The 21163-nt window shown below is 42.1% G+C and overlaps 1 protein-coding gene across 1 annotated transcript in view; it reads left to right on the top strand.

Annotated features, from left to right (window-relative positions):
• LOC113407261 (protein Niban-like) overlaps positions 1-21163 on the top strand; it is a 113490-nt gene that overhangs the window by 35356 nt on the left and 56971 nt on the right. The window contains exon 2 of the mRNA XM_026655567.1: positions 20319-20449. Within this exon, the coding sequence (XP_026511352.1) occupies positions 20319-20449 (131 nt within the window). The remainder of the gene's footprint in view (positions 1-20318; positions 20450-21163) is intronic.

The raw sequence follows: 21163 nt of genomic DNA, 5'->3' as shown, positions 1-21163 counted from the left end.
TTCACACCCCCGCCCCCAGACAGACCCCCAGGACTTCCACGCCCTATCCAACTGCTCCCCGCCCCCTGACAGGACCCCCAGAACTCCCGACCCATCCAACCCCCTCTGATCCCTGCCTGCCTCGACCCCTCTCCACACCCCTGCCCCATATCCACACCCCCTCCCCCAGACAGACCCCCGGGACTCCCACGCCCTATCCAACCGCTCCCCGCCCCCTGACAGGACCCCCAGAACTCCCAACCCATCCAACCCCCTCTGCTCCCTGCCTGCCTCGACCCCTCTCCACACCCCCATCCCAACAGCCCCCCCCAGAACCCGTGACCCATCCAATCCCCCCTACTCTCTGTCCCTTGACTGCCCCCTCCAGAAACCCCCTGCCCCTTCTCCAGCCCCCGGGCTCCCTTACCCTGCCGCTCAGAACAGCATGTCGGGCTCTGTGCGAAGCCCGACACGTGGCTGCACTCCCCAGCGCAACACACAACCAGGTCCCTGCCCCCGCACAGTGCTGCCGGAGTGGGGCGCTGGGCAGCAGGGGAGGAGGAGCAGGGGAGGAGGAGAAGTGGGGGAGGAGGAGGAGCTGCTGAGGCCCGATGCGAATGGCCCGGCCGGCCGGCGATCTGAGAATGCAGGGAGGGAGGGAAGGGGAGTAGCTCTACATTGGCCGGGCTGGACTCTGGCAGCTGATCTGAAGCTGCGGGGGAAGGACTCTGGCTGCGGGAGCCCCATGCGAGCGGCTGAATTTCCTGCAGCCCTGCTGCGCTCTGCATGGGGGGGAAATCCCGGACATTTGTAGCTGTTTACAAATTCCCCCTGGATGCTATTTTTAATCCAAAAAGCCGGACATGTCCGGGAAAATCCGGATGAATGGTAACCCTAGTAAAGTCAGTTGTTGTTTCACTAGGTACCCTCCCAACTTTTACTCCAAACACAATGGAAAAGTTGTTTAAAATAAATAAATTAAATAAATGTGGTACTTGTTACCAGGACTTATCATGGTAAATGTGGAAGATTAATAAACAGGAAACGAGGCAAGCTATTTTAGAAAAGGAAGTAACATTGAAGTATTGAGACAGCAGCATTTGGTTGGACTGGGAAATTCTTAAAACATATGCAGTGATTAAGAAATACAATGGGTAACCAAGGACATCATCTTCTCATTAGAATGACAAAGCAATAACAAGCAGTACCTATGGTCTTCTCAATGAAGCCTTGATGAACCCTTGAGAGAGAAAGTGAAGCACATCCCAGGGAGATAGAAATAATGTAGAGGAGTTGGCTGATTGTCAAGGTCTTTTGAGTGGATACAGTAGCTCTCTGAAACTCCTTTCTCCTCATATAAACAAGGATATGATGAAATCAGCCCCATGGAGGACAAAGAGGATTTCAAAACCCCAGCCTAGTGATATTTGATGTCAACACCTTTATTTCATAGTTAAACTATAGTTGCATGCTGTACAGGAATCTCACTCGAATATTACTTAGTTCTGACAGTCCTGCTAATTAAAGTTAAAAACAATTCAAGTTTGGGGAAAACCATGATCTTCCCCAGAAGAAATGCTTTTCTTGTTATGGCAAGGAGAACCTAATTATTAAAGTGCAATTGTAGTAAAATAAGTGACTACAAAATGACAATATGCCCCATATTTATAGTTTTTTCCTCAGTGACTGTCATCAAATTCACTCTCTTAATTAAAAGTTGATTTTTCTAACTGTCATCCCTGCAAACTCAACCTGGGATTAGAAAAATCTAGGTGGTTCTTTCTACCACTTTCACTGTGATTTGTAATAGAGATTCTACAATCATAACTGACAGTTTTACAGATTATGCATGAGGCAGAATAGGTGTGAGCTCACTCGGCCATCCTGTATCCATGTTGACTTTGCAGGGCCAAGGTGTAAAATCCTTGTGTTTTCCCCCATAAAACAAACATAAATGACTCAAGCAGCAGATTTGCTGAGTAAGGAAGTGTCCTTTTAATCTTCACTCTTGTAATTGCAGAACTTTTTTGAAATACAAATCTAACTGCTTCCAGGATATAATTGTGGAGTATGGTATTAATTCTAAATTTGAACACTTCATACTAGCTTTTATACAACAGGTTCTCTCTGACCCAGAAGGAATCAGTGAAGCAAAGCCTGCCAAGTATAGGGGGAGTGGTTAATTGGCTTTAATAGTCCCTGTTATCTTTGTGTAGAATGTTTAAAGGTGAAGTGCAAAGCAAAAAAAAATTAAAAAAAATGTATGTTTGCTTTTTGGTGATTTGATTTAAAAAATAATCCTGCTTGGGTTTTTTAAGGCAGAAACACTAAGACCCTGATTCTGAGCTTGGCACATGGAGGGATGGGGGGTGTGTGTCAGAGGGACCAAAAAGTCATCTCTTGGCCTTCCAGTTTCTGAAGGCAACTGGGGGTATGTTTACACAGCAAAGAAAAACCTGCAGCTGGCCCATTCTAGCCAACAGGCTTGCAGGGCTTGGGCTGTGGGGCTGTTTCATTGCTGTGTAGACTTCCAGGCTCACGCTGCAGTCCGAGCTCTGGGACCCTCCCCAGAATCATTCATGAGTGGGGAGGGAATATTTAGTCAGACCATTTAAAACTAGGTTTTGAGAGGGGAGATTCTATTCCCATCTCACATTTAATTAAGAGTTGATGGGGTTTCCCTTCCAGTGATCCTATCCAAAGCCCTTCAGACTTGAATTTCCATTCACTTCAATGGGCTTTGAATCAGGGTCCAGCTTTCCTGTCTTCTATGTCCTCCAGCTAAAACCGGGAGGTCAGGAATGCATATTAGGACTCCTAGGTATTGTGCTAATATAAATAATTAGTATTTCTCTTATATCTTATTTAACTTGTTTTTTACAACTTTATTTGTTGCTGTCTGTACATATTCATCAAGGAGAAGTATGTTTCCTTTGCAGTATGCAGGTACACTGTTGCCACCTGTCTTGCTATTACCAGGATCATCCCAAACAATCCACAAACAAGTAGCCATTGTAGTAGCTGTGCCTTCACTTCCACAAAGGGGTTGGTGAGTTCATTTGCATAATGATAGGTCCACTGTACACACCTTTTTAATCACCAGTTGCTGCCCTCCTATAGTAGTGTAGAAGGAGCTCCCTCGCAGCACAGTTGACACTCAGACTTCCTCCTTTCTCTTTCCAACATCAAACCCCTACCAGAACTGGATCAGTTCTCTGCCTAACGGAGGGTACATTCCTATGGAGAGGCACGGGAGGATTTGCTCCTAAAATAGATTGACTAGTGCCTACTTCCAAATATTTTTTAATTATAAACATGATATTTTGAATAAACAGAGCACTTTCTATCCATTGATCTCTCAGGGTTTTACAAAGGTGGATAAACATATTACCCTTGTTTTTGTAAACATAGGAATGGAGAATTGGTTCAGATCAGGTAAATGACAACCAGAGACACTATTTGGTCTGGACAAGGTCACACATTGTAAGTTCCAATGTGAGTCCACTAGGCCACAGCAGTCACCATACTATGCATTAATTATATGGATGTATAGAAATGTGACATGATGATTGAAGTATCTTATCACTAGAGACAAACTGAACTTGCAGTTGTTATACAAAAAGACAAAACAAGGAGATTCAAAGTTATGGCTGTTACTATCTATAGTTCACACTATTGTGTTCCTATACTTTTCAGAATTTCAGGTACCAGGTACACTGTTGCCACCTGTCTTGCTATTACCAGGATCATCCCAATTTTATCAGGGCAACTCTGCAAAATGACTCCCCAGGCTCGTGAAATGTTATAACATGGGAATGTTATGACATTACATTGTTGTCCTGTGATATAGTGCTCCAATACAATGTAGTGATGTGGTGTTAAAATGTAATCACATTTTGTCACAGGGCTTTGAAACAATAAAATTAAAAAGTATAATTAAATGGGCACCTTAATTTTAAACCCAAAATTTAGGTTTTGGAAAATCAAGGTTTTACAAACTCTTGTATCAATAGAAGTTTTTTCATGACTTCCCCCTTTTCTGCCTCCCCTCCCCCCCAATTCCAGTAGAAACAGGTAAATATTATCCTCTGGTGTTTTTACTCAGGTATTCCAATATTATTGTAATGAAATTCATGAAAACCTGAAAGTGAAAATAACTGGAAACTGACTACAAATCAAAGTGAAACAAATTGGACAATGAAAATGGACTAAACTTAAGTGTATGTGTGTGTGTGTATGTATAGACACACACTGAAAAGTAAATTATATTTAAATATTTAACTTTTTAAATTATTTATACAGGTGAAGATTTTTAAAATATGATTTTAAACTACCGGTAATTAGTTTCCCTTTAAAATATGGAGAAGAGTGAGAAATAAAGTTCTTGATTTTTATTCAAAGGGTTACATGTTTACAATTTTAAAGCCTAGATTGTTCACCACATCTGCTTGGAGTACATATTTCTAACCTGTTCTTGCCATGCCACCTCCTCAACACTGGTACATAGAAGAAATTGGAACTTTTGAACATTAAAATCCCCACTTACATCTTTTCTTATTCCAGGATGCTTCTCTGTTTCCCAGATAACTAATCATAGTTTGAAAAACATTTTAAATACACTGGAACTGCCTATCTTTTTTTTATGCTTGTGAATAAAGCTTCCAGCATGAAGGTGACTTATTGTGGTTTGGGTTATTAGAGTTTCCTGGAATGATATAGTCAGAGACTTGATTTAGAAAATTAAGATTACCAAGAAAGAAGTGAGACAAACACAAGGGCAGTATAAGCAACCATAAGTCACAAAAGGCTTTCTTTTGCAACCTCTCAAGCAAGCACAAACTGAAGTGGGAGATTGAATTCTAGGGAATCTTTGAGAGAGTTACTTCTTCAGTTTATTCTGTATTGCTTCACCACTCTTCTGTTGTGATTGAGATTAATTGGGTGTACCTTGCTCTTTGTTCCAACTTTTCATCTCAATCAGGCTTTTCGTCCTGCTCTTTTTCTGAGATGCCCATTCAGTAGGAATCCCTGTGTAGCAATTTAAAGACTCTTACATACTTCCTATTTAGGCCCACCACCCCAGATTCTCAGTTTCCACCTACCTTCCTGGGAACTTAGGTTGGGAAGCATTTATTTTGAGATTTACAAGCACCCTGAATGCAGGTACAAAAAATATAAACCAAACCAGTTTATTGACAAATGCCATATGGATAAACTCCCACCTCAGAATGAAGCTCTGTACATTCCTCATGATCATCCCACCTAGGCCATTCTATTTACTCAACCTTATTGTCCTGAAGGGTAACAAGAGTAAGGGTGTCTACACTTAAACACTACAGCGGCACAGCTGTGCTGCTGTAGTGCTTCAGAGTAGACACTACGTACTCTGAGAGGAAGGATTTTCCCATTGGCGTAGCTAATCCCCATCGACCTAGTGCAGTTTACATGGGAGGCGGGGTGAGGGGAATAGGCTGGTATATCTTTCACACTCCGAGAAACGTAGCTATACTGATGTAAAAATTCCTAGTATAGATCAGACCTAAGCTCTGGACCAATGGAAGAAGCACAAGCTAAGGAAGAAGAATGGTCCTGGAGAGTGGAGACCAACTGATAGATGTGCCAGTGGTATAGGGTCTTGCAGCATTGGAATACTACCTGTGGTGAGATGGCTATTTGGGTTAAATGTTGTCCACTTAAGTAGACATTATATCAGTCTTCTGAGTGCCTCCTGCTGTTATGTTTGAAAAACAGCAACACTGCATTAATGGAAAGCTAGTGTCCAGATGAAGCAGAGGTTGTCTGGCAAGTGTAAAACAGTTTTAAAGTGAGCGTAAATATAATCTGTGCCCACTTGAAGGTCACTTGGAAAGCAGTCTGAGTGTAAATGAGAATCAGGCCTAAGAGGTGTTATGGTGTCAAATCCTGCATCACTGTTCTGTGAAGATGACTATTTCTATTAATATCAAATCACTGATGTGGAAGATTTTTGATTCATTCTGCTTCATTCTACTATCTCATGGATATTGGTGCAGAAAAGTGACATCTGCTTGCAGTTTCATCATTAAAGGGGAGGAGAGAGGACACATAATTTAAGGGCTGTTGCAGTGTTGGCTTGCATTTCTAGAACTTGATATCAACATCTCTTTACAATGTTTTTAGTATTTGGTACAACTTGGCAGTAATGAGCCTGACAGCCTGTTCACTTTCAATTAGAGTAAGCCACTACTATATTGTAGAGCAAGCATAATCCACTGTTGTTCCCCAGGAGTTGGACTGGATTAATTTATTGGTCTTTTTTTAATCTAAAAGTTTGCTGATGCTTGGAAATACCGTATATAAACAAAAGATTCTCAGACCCCAGGCCTGTAGAATTTGACCTTGATTAGTTGTTTACAAGCAGAACATTTTTATTCTAAACCCGTTACCAATAAAGAACATACATTTCAAAAACTTTCAAGACAGACTACCTCTTTTACACTTGTAATAAACACATTGGGTTTAAGAGAAAGGGATGTTTTTCATGAATAAAAACTGCCAAATTTGGACAACCCATGAAGTGCTAGTCTACCCTGAACAGACACTCAATGACAATGCTGTTGTGAGACTCTTTGTTCATTGTCTGTCAATTATTTCCATGTCATAAATTAATTTCATAAATAAAAAGCAGAGGGTTTTTTGAGTGCGAGGCTTGCAAACTTAACTAGGGATATGAAAGTTAATCTGCACACATTTCATCACCACTACTAAAGGTTCTGCAAACCAACTTGCTCACTCTCTGGCAGCTTGCCTGTGCAGTGCTAAAAGGAACAAAAAGTAATGAAACTTACTGTTCCTGCTTTAATGAGCAGGAATGACTAAATGCACCCAAGAAGCAGATCTGCTGAGTAAAAAGGTGCCACTCTTACGCAGTCACTTGTCACTTTAAAGTGCAGTTCTGCTGTGCTAATGTTTGAATTCCGTCTCCTAAGGGTTAACATTCAGATTTTTCCAATAGTCGCCTTCAGCTCTATGCCCCAGTCATACGTGCGTACAACTAGGGCAGTACAGCCAATACTTTTGCTTGTGTTTATTGGCTCTTTCCTGCTATAGATGAGGCAGAGTTATTGTTATGCTTTCAGAGCTATTTATACCCTTCTTTGTGTGTGTGTAATACTTATCTGGCAAGGGGGGGCACCCGTCTGCCTCTCACTGGACAAGGCTGCACAGATGCAGTGGGAAGAGAGTGACCCACATGGCGACAGTGTACATGAAGAGGTACATGTCTGAGAGAGTGCATGTATTAAGGGAGTAGATGAATCAACTGGAGATGAATGGGTCACAGAGAAGCATAATACATTGGTGTCCCAGATCTCTCACAAAAGTGGAATGTGTAGGAAAGGGGACAAGTCACCAGCAGTACCCTCTTACCCCTTCAGTCTTGCTTGTATTAAGGGAGGAGGAAGGAAGACTCTAGTAATTGCCCTTGGAATATGCCCTGGTTTGGAACCTGGTAGTGCATTTGACCTCCTGTGTATCTTTAAATGTATAGTTTAGTGGGCTGTGGTCAGGACTAGTAGTCTGGAACTCCAGAGTTCTAATTCCAGCTCTCTTACATGGACTTTTTCTGTAACCTGGAGCAAATTATTTCACCTGTATGCACGAGTTTCCCCAAAATTGGGGTAGGGGAAATAATACTTATATCACATGTGTGACCAGATGAGTTGTGAAGACTCATTCATTAAGTTTTCTTAGTGAGCTTCAATACTCTCTCTTAATCTGGACTAAGATGCAGTACAACAAAAATCCTCTGACCGTATTTCATCATCACTTTCATTTCTGGCTATGATGAGATCCAGATCAGCCAGTTGCTGCGATGTAAAGTTTGCTATCCATTCTGATTAAAGTGCTCATGATTCTGAACTATGCAGGAGGATGCAGGCATCAATAACAAAATAAGTGTCCCTCAAATTTCTTTCCAAATGTCTTCCTGCCTGCTACCGCCTAATTGTTACAAAACTGACTGCCAATGTGCAAAAAGTGAGGCAGGCATGCTCTCCATCCCAATGACTTTGCTTCTGGCGCTGCTAATTTTGGATGATATTAAAATATATTACCCCAGGCACCCTAGACCTATGAAAGTTAGAATAAATAACTTGTGGATGAAGTTCAAGTGAATGTCAAGCTTCTTAATGAAGAGGTAACATGAAAGTATTTGGAGTTTTGTTGTTTTGATTTGATTGCTGATGAACCTATTCTCCAGAGCACTCACACATAGGTTTTAGTGGACATTACGAAAGAGAACTGTTGAGTTTCTGTTAACTTAATAATGACTAAGACTAGATCAAAGAACTGGCCTATCCTCTCTGTGGACTCCAGTGGAGAGTCCCCATGGTCCTTATGACTCCTGCATGAGGGAGATGGAGAAGAATGTGCCCCCAGGAATCACTCTAGGAGTTTGCTCCCAGAAGAACTCTAATCTAGGAAATATGTGAGCCAGTTTTGTGCCCCATAGATTTGGTCAATTTGGTCATATTCAGGCTTAATCTGCGACTTCAAGATCTACCTTTTAAATCACAGCCTGTTTTTGACCTTCATCCTCCTTAGAGTTAGAGAGGGGTCACTTACCCCAGCTGCAGTCTGTGCTCTCTAGTCTAGTGTTCATAGTGAAATGTGAACTGCTCAGGAAGTTATATGAAAAGGACATTAGGAGCAGATTCTACCTTGATTACTGTTCCGTGCAACCCTATTGAAACTCCCGTGATAACACAAGGGTGTAGCTCAATGTAAAATTTAGCCTATCACAAAATTATGAGTCCATTAAACAGACTCTTATGAAATATCTTCACATTGAAGTAAAATTGTAGAAATTACATAAGAATAAGTTAAATGGAAAATTTAGATGGAAAATTAAGAACTTGAACAGAAACTGTCATTTTCTTTCCCTCTCCCCTGCTGGAGCAGAGGCATTAAAAGGGGGCATAAAAAGGTCAAATTTACATAAACATTCCAAACTATTTTGCTTTGCTTATGAAACCCAAAGAACAGCTTTGCTTCTGGAGGAGCACAAATTCTATGTCAAAGTCTTAAAATAAATGGCAATATTTCACCAGAAATTCTGTTTCTGCACAGGAAACAGATGATTTTCACACAATTCTAGTAGAGCACATTGGCTAATAGTCTCAAGGATTTCTTAATGTTTAGACATATGAAGAGAATGATTTGGGACCTATTTCAAATTACTCTCCCTCACATGGATTCTACGCTGCAGTGACTGATTGGAATTACATCAGTGCAAAACCCACATTAAGATTGATTTGGACTACAGACATTTTCTCTGATGTAACTATACTCTTGCAAATTCCTAACATGAACACATGTGTTAATGCAAAACAGGGATTGCACTAGTGCGACTTGCCCTGGCAACTTACTGAGGGCGAGCCCCACTGTACACTGGTTCAACACGTCTCTACTGGAGGTTTGCACTAGTGTAGCTTCCCTGGTTTAGCTCCACCTGTGGAAACAAATCTGCATAGGGATGGCTTCAGTGAGATCAGAACTAGACCATTTCTCTCTGCCACCTCTTGTTCATAATAAAAGGTAAGTTAGAGTTAATTAGAGTATTACAGGAATATTCTCTTTATAAATGAAGATGATAGTTACTTTAAAACTAGGTCGTGTTTCTAATTATAACAAAAGGAAGAACTGTTTGTAGATGCGATAGGGAATGTTTAGGAAAAAGCACAGAGGCTCTCAGACTTAAATAGACACCATTTCCAGATGACATCTTGTGTATATTACACTGCAAAATCCCCATGGAAAATGGGAAAGCACGAGTAGACAGCTTTCAACTTTTAGTGTAGAATTTATCTCAGAGGACTGGAAGAAGGCAGACATTATGAAAGCAGCTGACAATATCCTATGAATTAACTCCTTTCACAGGTTTCCTGATTACATTAAGGAATTCACTAGATGTAACACAGGAAAATCCTAGTGAACCTAAGTACAGTTCAAGTAGTGTCAGTGTCTCTTCCCTGGAGATGGTCCCTCCACATCAGGATTGGGTCATGCTGGCATGACAGTCAGGGGGAACTTGTACAGCTATTGTCCATCCATGCCCCACCACCACATCTTTGCCACGCTCCAGGAGTTTGGGATGCCAGAGAACTTCCTTCGTGTGATCCGAGAGCTGTACGAGGGGTGCAGCACCACCATCCAATCGATCGAAGGGGAGATCGCCGAGATCCCGATCTGGAGCGGAGTAAAGCAGGGCTGTCCCCTCAGCCCCATCATCTTTAACCTCGCCATGGAGCCGTTGCTGCGAGCGATCTCCAACGGCCCAGATGGCTTCATCCTCCACGGTGAGAGGGTGAGCATCCTGGCTTACGCGGACGACCTGGTCTTGACCGTGGACGACCCACAGAGCCTCCAAGGTATGCTAGACGCCACCAGTCGAGCTGCCGACTGGATGGGGCTCCGCTTCAATACGAAGAAGTGCGCAACTCTGCACATTTACGGCTGTAAAAGGGACTCGGTGGAGGCGACAGGGTTCCAGATCCAGGATGAGCCCGTCATCCCCCTGGCAGAGGGGCAGGCATACCAGCACCTGGGCATGCTGACAGGTTTCCGTGTCCGGCAGACACCTGAGAACACCATCCAGGAGATCCTGCAGGACGTCGCCAAGTTTGACGCCTGCGTGCTGGCACCGTGGCAGAAGATAAACGCCCTGAACACCTCCTGAACACCTTCCTGATCCCACGCATCTCGTTCACCCTAAGGGGATCCGCTGTGGCGAAGGTGCCCTTCAACAAGGCAGACAAGATCATCCGGCAGCTGGTGAAGAAGTGGCTGTTCCTTCCCCAAAGAGCCAGCAACGAGCTGGTCTACATCGCCCACAGGCATGGCGGCGCCAACATCCCCCGCATGGGAGACCTGTGCGACGTTGCAGTGATCACCCACGCCTTCCGCCTGCTGACATGTCCCGACGCCACGGTACGGAACATCGCGGTGAACACCCTGCGTGACGCGACAGAGAAGCGGATCGGCAGAGCCCCCTCCAGCCAAGACATCGCCACCTTCCTGAGCGTCTCCCTGGATGGGGAATTTGGATGGGACAGGCACGACATCGCTTCACTGTGGTCCCGCACTCGCAACGCCACGCATCGCCTGGGGAAGCACATTGGCTGCGGCTGGGAGTGGTGCGAGGAGCGCCAGGAGCTGGGAGTCCTGGTGCCGCAGATCAGGTCTGACGACAACACCATCGTCATCCCGAGCACCAGGGGCTTGCTGGAGAGGACCCTGAAGGCCGCCATCCACTCGCTGTACATGGAAACCGTGAAGCGTAAACCGGACCAGGGTGAAGCCTTCGAGTTGACCAGCAAGTGGGACGCCAGCAACCACTTCCTCGCTGGGGGTGGCTTCACCCATTTCACCAACTGGCGGTTCATCCACCGTGCCCGGCTCAACTGTGTCCCGCTCAACAGAGCCGTCCGCCACAGGAACCGAGACAAGCGTTGGAGGAAGTGCGGCTACTCCAACGAGACCCTGCCCCATGTCCTGTGCAGCTGCAAACCCCACTCCAGAGCCTGGCAGCTGCGCCACAACGCCATCCAGAACTGCCTGGTGAAAGCCATCGCACCACGCCTGGGGGAGATCTCTATGACCTGCTCCCTCCCCGGTACTGACAGCCAGCTACGACCTGACATCATCATCACCGATGGGGCCCAGAAAAAGATCATCCTCGTCGACATCATGGTCTCCTTTGAGAACAGGCCCAGCGTTTCGCGAAGCCTGAGCTCGTAAGCTGGAAAAGTACACCCCCCTGGCCGACACCCTGAGAGCAAAGGGCTACGAGGTGCAGATGGACGCCCTGATCGTCGGAGCCCTGGGCGCCTGGGGACCCCTGCAACAAGCGTGAACTGCGGACCTGTAGGATCGGTTGATGCTACGCACGGCTCATGCAGCGCCTCATGGTCTCAGACACCATCCGATGGTCCAGGGACATCTACATCGAACACATCACCGGCCACCGACAGTACTAGGAGGCGTGAGCCGGAGTGACATCGTTCTCCCAGTACGAGAAAGGGACCAAGAGACTTCCTCCGTTGGATCATATGAACTGGAACCATAAACTCCTTGAACATTAAATCTCACCAAATGAGGGTCAATCCATCCTCATCATCATATCCACTCATTATACTCTACACCCGAACATAGCCACTTTATGAACTTCATACCTTCACATCTCAATGTCTGTACTTTGACCCATCAACCTTTTGCCCCCAATTGGGGATATTTCAGATTATGTATTCCTTATGCCACCCGATCTAAAACCAAACTTTGCACCCCTCGATAATCTGTACATTATTCCCTGATAACCAGAAACTTCTATGCTTAAACTCTGTACCGTTCACTTTTTTTTTTAATCATCATCTTAATAAAATGTTTAATTCTGTGGATACAGGAGTTCTGCACGTGCCCAGTGCTCTCGGCCTGGTATCTTTCACAAGCACCAAATTCCTTTTTAAAGCCAAGAGGGACAAATACTGATCTCATTTACACTGGTGTAAAATCAGGGCCTCTCCAGCAGTGTAAGTCAGATTCCCTAACTCCCAGGCACATTCTTTAGCCAGAAGACTATCTTCATTAAAGGCATACTTTTGTGTTGTGGCTGCACCAAGAGTTATTCATTGATAGATAAGTAGATTTTTATCATTGGTGTTAAGAATTGAGTTTTACTAATATTGAACACTAGCATGTGCACTGAGAAATAGGAGCTCTTAACTCATAGTATCAAGGGGATGGAAGTTCAGAAACCAATAAGTCTGTCCAGATTGGAATGGAACTGTTAAGGGCCTTGTGATTAATTTAAAGGTAATTAAACTGATTAATATTGTAAAGAAGTGGGAAACAATTGGTATAAATAAATGGAGACTTTTAAGCTGGGAGAAACAAGTGCTATTGAAATACTAAAGGGTTTGGTGCTGGTGTTAAGAATGGGCTAAAAGTTTTGGATTTAAATAAGAGCCATACAAAGTTCAAGCCCAAACCAAAGTTTTTCTGACCTTCAAAAAAGTTTGGCTAATATTTGTTCTTTTCATGGACTTCCAAATTATAGACAGAAATGGAAAGGTTGAAATAACTGGTTCTTGCAATATTTCTAGTTAACTGGAAGAGACAAGTATTACCCAAAATATTGCAGCATAGCCTATTTTAATGAGATTTCTTTTCCAGTTTTGAAGACTCATGAGATTCTGGCAAGCATCCAATCTTTTGGGTGTTTATCTGAACCTAGAACTAAATTCACCAGGGGCGTAGGGAGAATTTGACCCCAAATCCGAGCTCTGAAATAAGAGAAGGAGGACATAAAACCATGGGTATAGGTAACATTAAAGCTCATCATTTGACCTCATCTGTAACACATTAGGATCCTGTGGTGGTTTCAGAGCTTAGGTATTGTTTAAAAAATGTATTCCCAATGCTAGCTGTATTGATGGCAGGCAAATACTACACATTGTTTAACTTTAATTTTTCCTATTCCTATTTTGTCAGTTTAGTTATCTTCTCTTAATTTTCTTTTATTGGTTATGATACTTTCATCATGGGTCACTGCTTCTTTCTCAACATTTTACAGTGATAACTTTAGTGGCACTCAGAGTATGCAGTGCTCATTGTTTCAGACATGTATTTTTGTCTGGGATTTGCATTGTTAAAGTAAACATTTTCTCAGTTTTTTGCAGACTGAGAATCATACGAGGAACGAAGGAAGGGATTTTCAAAAGTGCCTAAGTGATTTAGGAGCTGACCTAAATGGGGGGTGCTTTAGAATATCCGACCCAAAAGCTGTAGTGTGTAAAGAAAGCTAATGACGCTGGAGATTTCTCCAGTGAAGAGAAAGAAACTTGGTAGCATCTTTAAATCCTAAAGACCAAGTTCTGGCTCTACTTACAAAACATGTGTGTGTGTTTGTGTAGTGAGTCTCTGAATTTTTCTTTCTGTGCATGGCAAATGCAGGCAGAACTGCCTGGATGGGAGAGCAGTGGGGGCTGCTACAGCTGGTGCTGAAAGGAGCAATATGTGTTACCAAGTTCCTGTTTGCAGGTGTCTTTAGCTTCCAAGCCACCTTACAGCACCTCTAAGGAGTGCTACTAGGCATGCCAAGCCTTGATATAGCACTGCAGAGTAAAATCTGCCTGTTCTTACAGAAGTGCAACTGTGGCTGTGGGGAAAAGTTTGCCTGCGTCTCTTAGCACCCCTAATACACTTTTACTCAACATGAGACAGAATTTAGCCCTAGCTATGGCAATTTATGATTTTTTAGGATATGCAGATTAGAGGGGAAACAATGGTGTGAAAGCCTCCAGGGTAGCCCAAGAGAGATTAATAAGGAAGCAGTGAATTTCAGAGAACAAGCTGTGCTCTATTTAAAGTGCTGTATAACCTGTTTATCTTAATAAAAGCATGTACATTTAATTTGTCTTGGGGAATGAGTTTCAATTATTTGAGGACATAAGGACATGCTATATACCCTAGTTCAAATTACTCACAATTTTCATAAGAGTGTCCAGCACACGATTCACACTTAATATACCCCAGACACTCGTTTTAGCAAATATCCAAAACATAACCCCAAAGGAAGATAAGGTGTACAAGATGAGGTAGGGTGCTCTTTTAAAATGTGTTCAGCTAATAAATTAAGAAATATGTAGAGTGAGTTCTCAAAGTGTCACGGTTTTGTTAAAGCACCATGGAGGGGATGGGGTGTACTGGGTTTGAGGAGGAATTCTGATAACACAATCTCTACGCAAAAGAATAAATGGACACAAATCTGACATCAGGAATCATAACATTCAAAAACCAGTGGGAGAACACTTCAACCTCTCTAACCACCCAGTGACAGACTTGAAGGTGGCAATTTTGCAACAAAAAAACTTCAAAAACAGACTCCAAAGAGAGACTGCTGAACTTGAATTAATATACAAATTAAATACAATTAACTTAGGTTTAAACAGAGACTGGGAATGGTTGGGTCATTACGCTAATTGAATCTATTTCCCCATGTTAAGTATCCTCACACCTTCTATGGGTCATCTCAATTATCACTTCAAAAGTTTCCCCCCCCCTGCTGATGATAGCTCATCTCAATTGATTGGCCTCTTACAGTTGGTATGGCTACTTCCACCTTTTCATGTTCTCTGTATGGATAAATATCTTCTTTCTGTGTGTTCCATTCTATGCATCCGATGAAGTGGGCTGTAGCCCACGAAAGCTTATGCTCAAATAAATTTGTTAATCTCTAAGGTGCCACAAGTACAGCTCTACCCTGATATAACGCTGTCCTCGGGAGCCAAAAAATCTTACCGCGTTATAGGTGAAACCACGTTATAGTGAACTTGCTTTGATCCACCAGAGTGCGCAGCCCTGCCCCCCCCCGGAGCGCTGCTTTTCCACGTTATATCCGAATTCGTGTTATATTGGTTCGCATTATATCGGGGTAGAGGTGTACTCCTGATCTTTTTGATAACACAAAGGAGAACTCTTCAGCCTCCATTCCAACTTCCTGGATTTTGATGGTTCTTATTCTCTTGTTGGATTCTGAAATCCAAACCAATTAGCTGATGATGGATGGAAAGAAAAAGAAGGGTTTGGATTAAAAAAAATTCCAAGAACCCATAATCTGCTCCACTGAGAATAACAAACTGCAGATGTAAGAAATTTAAAAGAGCGTATTTAAGAAAGAAAAGAAACCACCTTTCATTAGTTGGGAATTCTAGCTCCCTCCCTGCCTCGAAGGGATCACCAGTATATGTTTCTAATACAATGGCATTTGTTCTTGTTCTTAAAGATATATTGTTGTTTGCCTTTAAGGCTTTGCAACACAAAAGAGCACATGCAGGCTTTCTTTTGTGAAGTGAATCCTGAAGACTTGTGCAACCTTAGCAGAGTTTATTCTCCATAATGTAAATCTTCAGTGAAGGAAAAACATCCATCTGTGCAGAGTATTGTCATCCAAATTGTGTAGAAAATCCCTCAACCTCCATGGCTGACTTTTGTTCTTGTTTGTAAATTCAGCTTTGATTAGTCTTCCATTGATTAGTCTTCCATATCACATTCTGTTAGGATAAACATTATTCTAGAAGAGTTAGGTTTCAAAACATATTTCATTTGTAAAGGCGGGTGTTGCAGTGTAGCCAAACAAACCAAGTGAGAAACTTGGCTCTGCTTGATATAAACAACTCCAAAAGAAGAAAGAAGCACTAAATTTGGGAAAGAACTTGGGGAATTCGTTCCTTAAGTGTTCTGATAATGCTGAGAAAACAAAGTGGTTTGATCTGTATTTATACCACAGTATCATTTCATAGGAAGGGTTACCCTTTACTTGTACTTCAATCATTTATATTTTCAGATAACACAGTCTTGTCATGAACAAACTAAAAAAGTTAACATGAACAGTACATCAGGGGCGTACTCCTACTCCCACTGAAGCTGGTGTCAAGACTCCCATTCATTTGAGTGGTGCAGGATCAAGTTTTAATTTAGTTTGAGATTCTGAATGACACTTGAATATTCTCTTCTCTTTTATTATTATGAGGAGCTTATTCTAGCATAATGACAACATACAACAGGTGGTGCAGAAGTTGAAATAAACACAATAGAAATATGGTAATTGCTCATTGGTTAATGTTGCAATTGATTATATCATGCCTCAGACATATCACAGACATAGAAGAAATATATGACATAATCTTTATATGATTGAATTAATCCTAGATCTTTGGCTACCTCACATGTACCTGGCCTACTAATTCATCTCTGCTTTGTATTCACCAAACCTCTGAGCCACTTCAGTCACTGTTGAAAAGATCTCCCAAACACAGCCTGTTGGAGGGAGATTTACTATTTTCTCCCTAGAGGCAGAACTTATTCCCTTTCATAAGTGCTGGAACTAGGGGTGCTGGGGGTGCTGCTTCACCCCCTAGCTTGAAGTGGTTTCCATCATATACAGGATTTACAGTTTGATTCAATGGCTCTCAGCACCCCCACTATACAAATTGTTTCAGCACCCCTGCTTACTTTCCTCCCTCCCCCTGAAAAAATTACTAGTCCAAGATGCAGACTGGTGGATTTAAGGTCCAGTATCTTAGACCCTGTGTGACAGAGCAACTTGACATTGGAAGTTTGGAGTCTCAGAGAAGAAAAAAATAAGTTTTTAACAAGCAGGGCTTATTCCCCTATTTGTTTATTAGGCCTCCAGTCTAGGTGGGTCAGGGCTCCCCTTTCATGCCAGTGTAACTAGGCTAAGACGAAAAAGACTATGAAGCAGGCCCTGGGAGGCTTGTCAGTGAAAAACAGGTATGTTTCATTGACAGAGTGGGAAAAATGATGCCTGCCTGTCAATCTTCTTTTTGCAAAGCATGCTGGGAAGGGGTAGAGTCTGGGGCCCTATAAAATGCAGACTCTTGACAGTCAGCACCTTCTGCTGTCCTGGAGGTCTCCTGTGTGAAAGACCTTTTTAGTTCTATATAGATGATTCTGAAAACTGTCTTACTGACCACTTTGGGGTAACTCTTTTATGTAATCTTTTGTCTGGGAGCCATTGGGGATATCCTGCAAGGTTGCTGAGTGCCCTTAACTCCCTTTGAGGTCAATGGAGCCCACAAGACTGGGCCCTTTGAGACTGCCGGACCAAAGAACACCCAGGCTCAAGTTCCTAGTGAAAAGACTGTCTAACTGACAGATCTGAAAATTTAAGTCAACCTGGGATCTGAGAGTCAAGCTGGATCTTTCCTGCTCATATGACCATCTTCAACAATAATGATCTCACAGGCTACCTCTGCAGCTTCACTCTATGCAGAGGAATTGTGCACCTGTGACACAGTTGTTTTCAGTGGAGTTGTGGAGCTGTAACTGTCTTCTGTGTGGTTGTAGAGGTATAAAATGAGAGCAGAATTGAGCCCTTCAGTTGGAATTTACTCTGCAGTGCTATTGATGCCCAAGTAGAAATGGAATCCAGCTCACTCTTAGCTGCGCTGGTTCTGCAGGGTGAACAGGAGTAAAAATTTTATTTAAAGTCAGCAGATATGGCTCTCGGTACATGCAGGGAGAAGATATGAGAAAAAAGGTGCCATTTGTGCCATACTCACTTTATAGAATAGACTCACCAAAGCCTGCTTAATGGAACTTCTTTTTCTCATAGCTTCCCCCGCTCCCCCATTAGCAGGAAGTTTTATGTGACTTGCAACTAGCTGAAAATAAAATTGCCAGAGCAGGAGTGTTTGGGGTTTTTTATGTCTCTACATGCTCTGAGAGAGAAAGAACTACCTTAGGTTCTATGCAAGAATCAAGAAATTAACTGGATCTAGGCATATAGGACAGAATTACTTCCAGTTACTCTGGAAAGCCTTTCAGATGGGCTTCTGAGTCTAGAGAGCTGCTGGCCCACAAATACATGAAGGATTAGAAAGGAAGTCAAGGTGGGCTCACTGGATAATGGCTGCTATATTCAAGTCAGCTCTCAATACCAAGCATCATGTTATAATAACAAAACATTGTTGTGGATGGGATTTTCAGAAGTGCTATGCCCTAGTTTAATTACACTTTCATTGCTGTGGAACTACCATTGACTTCAGTGAGAGCAGACCAGACCGTAGTGTTGAACACTTTTGCAAGTTCCACCCACCTTGCAGCAGCAGTTTGCCCTGAGCCCCCAGCAGAGAAGCCGTTCTGTCCTACAGCAGTGTCAGCTATAGGGAGTTCTGAGACCCATTTGCAGAAGGAAATAAAGTACTCACAAGTGCTAAAATATTAAATCTCACACTTTTAAATGTCAAAATGTCCCTAACTCTGTCTCTGGAAAATACAGAGATTTTTTTTCACCCAATTTATATTTTAAAAAAATCTTGAATTATTTTAAACATCAAAATTAAGTGAAAAAATTCTGGGGAATGCATTCATTTTTAAAAACTTTGTTCCCAACTACAGTAAGACTAAAATAGAGGATGGTGGATGATGTTTTGTATGGTTATACATTTCCAGTAACAACATATATGTCAAAACCTTTAGAGTACATCCAATCTGCTATGGACTTGTGGCCTGTTCTATAAAATGCAGAGCTGGTAGAAAAATTCCTATTAAAGTTTTTTTATGTCAGAATTTGGCAATTTGTCAAAATTGAAACCTTTTTGCGGAGATGGTTTGATTTTGAAAAAATTCTGAGCTGGAACTTTGCCAGCCAACCCACCTGCTGGACTGCTTTTGGAGTCAGGGACCCCAGGGCTCCTAGGGTCTGTGGTTCTGGGGCAGCCTGCCATGTGAATTACCCCAGAACTAGGGTTCTATTTCCTTTCATGGAGAATCTTGAAATTATTGGATTTTGTTCCAAATTGGAGCTAAACCAAAATTTCAAAATATCAAAATCCTCCACGAAAAGGAGTTAGTTACCTTTCTTCTACCCAGCTCAAATAAATATCTTTGTAACTGAGCCTTCATAGTATCTCTAAAGAGGCATTGTTGTCTAGCATGCAGACCGAGAGACAGGAGTGCTAGGTTCCCAGTTCTTCAACTGCCCACTGAGTCACCTTGGGCAAATCATTTAACTTCTGTTTTAGTTTCCTTGTCTATGAAGTAGGATAATCTTATTTTCTTCCCTCACAGGAATGTTGAATTTTCATTTATTATTTGTAAAGAGCTTTGAGAGTCTCATATAGGAGATTATAGAAGTACAACATAGCAGTATTGGTGCTGATGATATCTGGAGTCCAAAAGTAACTTACATCTGTTAAAAAAAAATTTCCCCATAGAGTGTGTCTGTGTCATGTTTATGAGAAGAGACCACAATGGCCAAACCTAGAAAGTGTCCTTTTTAAAGAGATTGGAGAAAGGTTTCTGAGCCAGAATACAATCTGTGACATGTGACAAAGCTGGCTAATTTACATGAACATCCCCCAGTATCTTGTGTATATCTTTTTTTTTGGCTTGAAACCCTTATCTTCCTGCTAAGGTACATCGGCTGTTCTGAGACACTATGTCATGAGAATGGTAAGATAGCATCTTATCTTATAGGGAAGTACATTTTAGTAAGTTTTAAGAAAAAGATTAGGTAGTTATAGTGTATGAATAAGAACAGCATTTGCAGTAGATTGTGTAAAATAACAATTTGGGGCACAAATGGCTCGCCAGCTGGAATCAAGAAGAAACTTCCATTGTGTTTACAGTATCACACAGTTGAGTACATTATAGGTTTCTGGCTTGCTCTGAAGCAATGAGCATTGGCTGCTGTTAGACAGTATGTTGATATGGTTTGTACTGCTATTCCTAAAATGAATATAAATTAAATGTAATTATTCTCATATGTTCTGTTTCAGGGAAAACCGAGGCTGTAATCAAAAACTTCAGCCCACACTACCAACGCCAGTATGCTGTTGCTTTTTGTAAGCACATACAAAATGAACTGGAACAGCACCGAAACTTCCAGTCTCAATTCCTGAAAACCAAGGTAAGAGGAAATCTTGGAGGAATCCTAGGTTCCATGATGTTGCCTGATAGCTGTGCCCTGCTAACACAGAAACAGCCAGACCTTATTAGCATAACTATCTTAAATATACACAAAATGCACTCTGAAACTCAAGATTACATCTGTAACCAAAAGAGGCAGAATTTCAGAAGTGCTGAACACCCGCAACTCCAGTTAAAGTCAGTGAGAACAGCAGATACTCAGGACCTCTGAAAATCAGGGCCAAAGTATCCTAACAGTGACATATATATAAGAAATAAATAATGTATTTCCATTTTCCTTACTTATATTTTTGGCTATCTTTTTAATGGCCTGTAAATTTGGACACAAAACATCTTGAGTGCATCTCTTTTACAGTTAAAAGCCATGTATGTTTAAAGCTATGGTGTGTGCATGATTGGATAGATCTGTAACAAACTTGCAAGTGCAGATGTAGTTAGCATCCCAGCCAGAACTGTTTTCTTTTCGCACATGGTAAAAATGTTAAAGATGTGTATAAGTGTGACTTCAATTGCTGTGTTTGAGGCCTTTTGAAAATTTGGCTCTGTTTTGTGGTTTAGACATGAAGTAACTTGTATTACCTTTTTGGGGAAGAGAATATTTTGGAATAAGAAAAATACTGATATGAAACATACGTTTCAATGGGGATCAGATTTGGTGTGGAGGGGAGGAATAGTGGGGTTCTGATCACTTGCA

Source organism: Terrapene carolina, unplaced genomic scaffold (assembly GCF_002925995.2).
Source record: "Terrapene carolina triunguis isolate 2854851 unplaced genomic scaffold, T_m_triunguis-2.0 Scaffold210, whole genome shotgun sequence".
Lineage (NCBI taxonomy): Eukaryota > Metazoa > Chordata > Testudines > Emydidae > Terrapene > Terrapene triunguis.
This window is presented reverse-complemented; position numbering and strand designations above follow the sequence as displayed.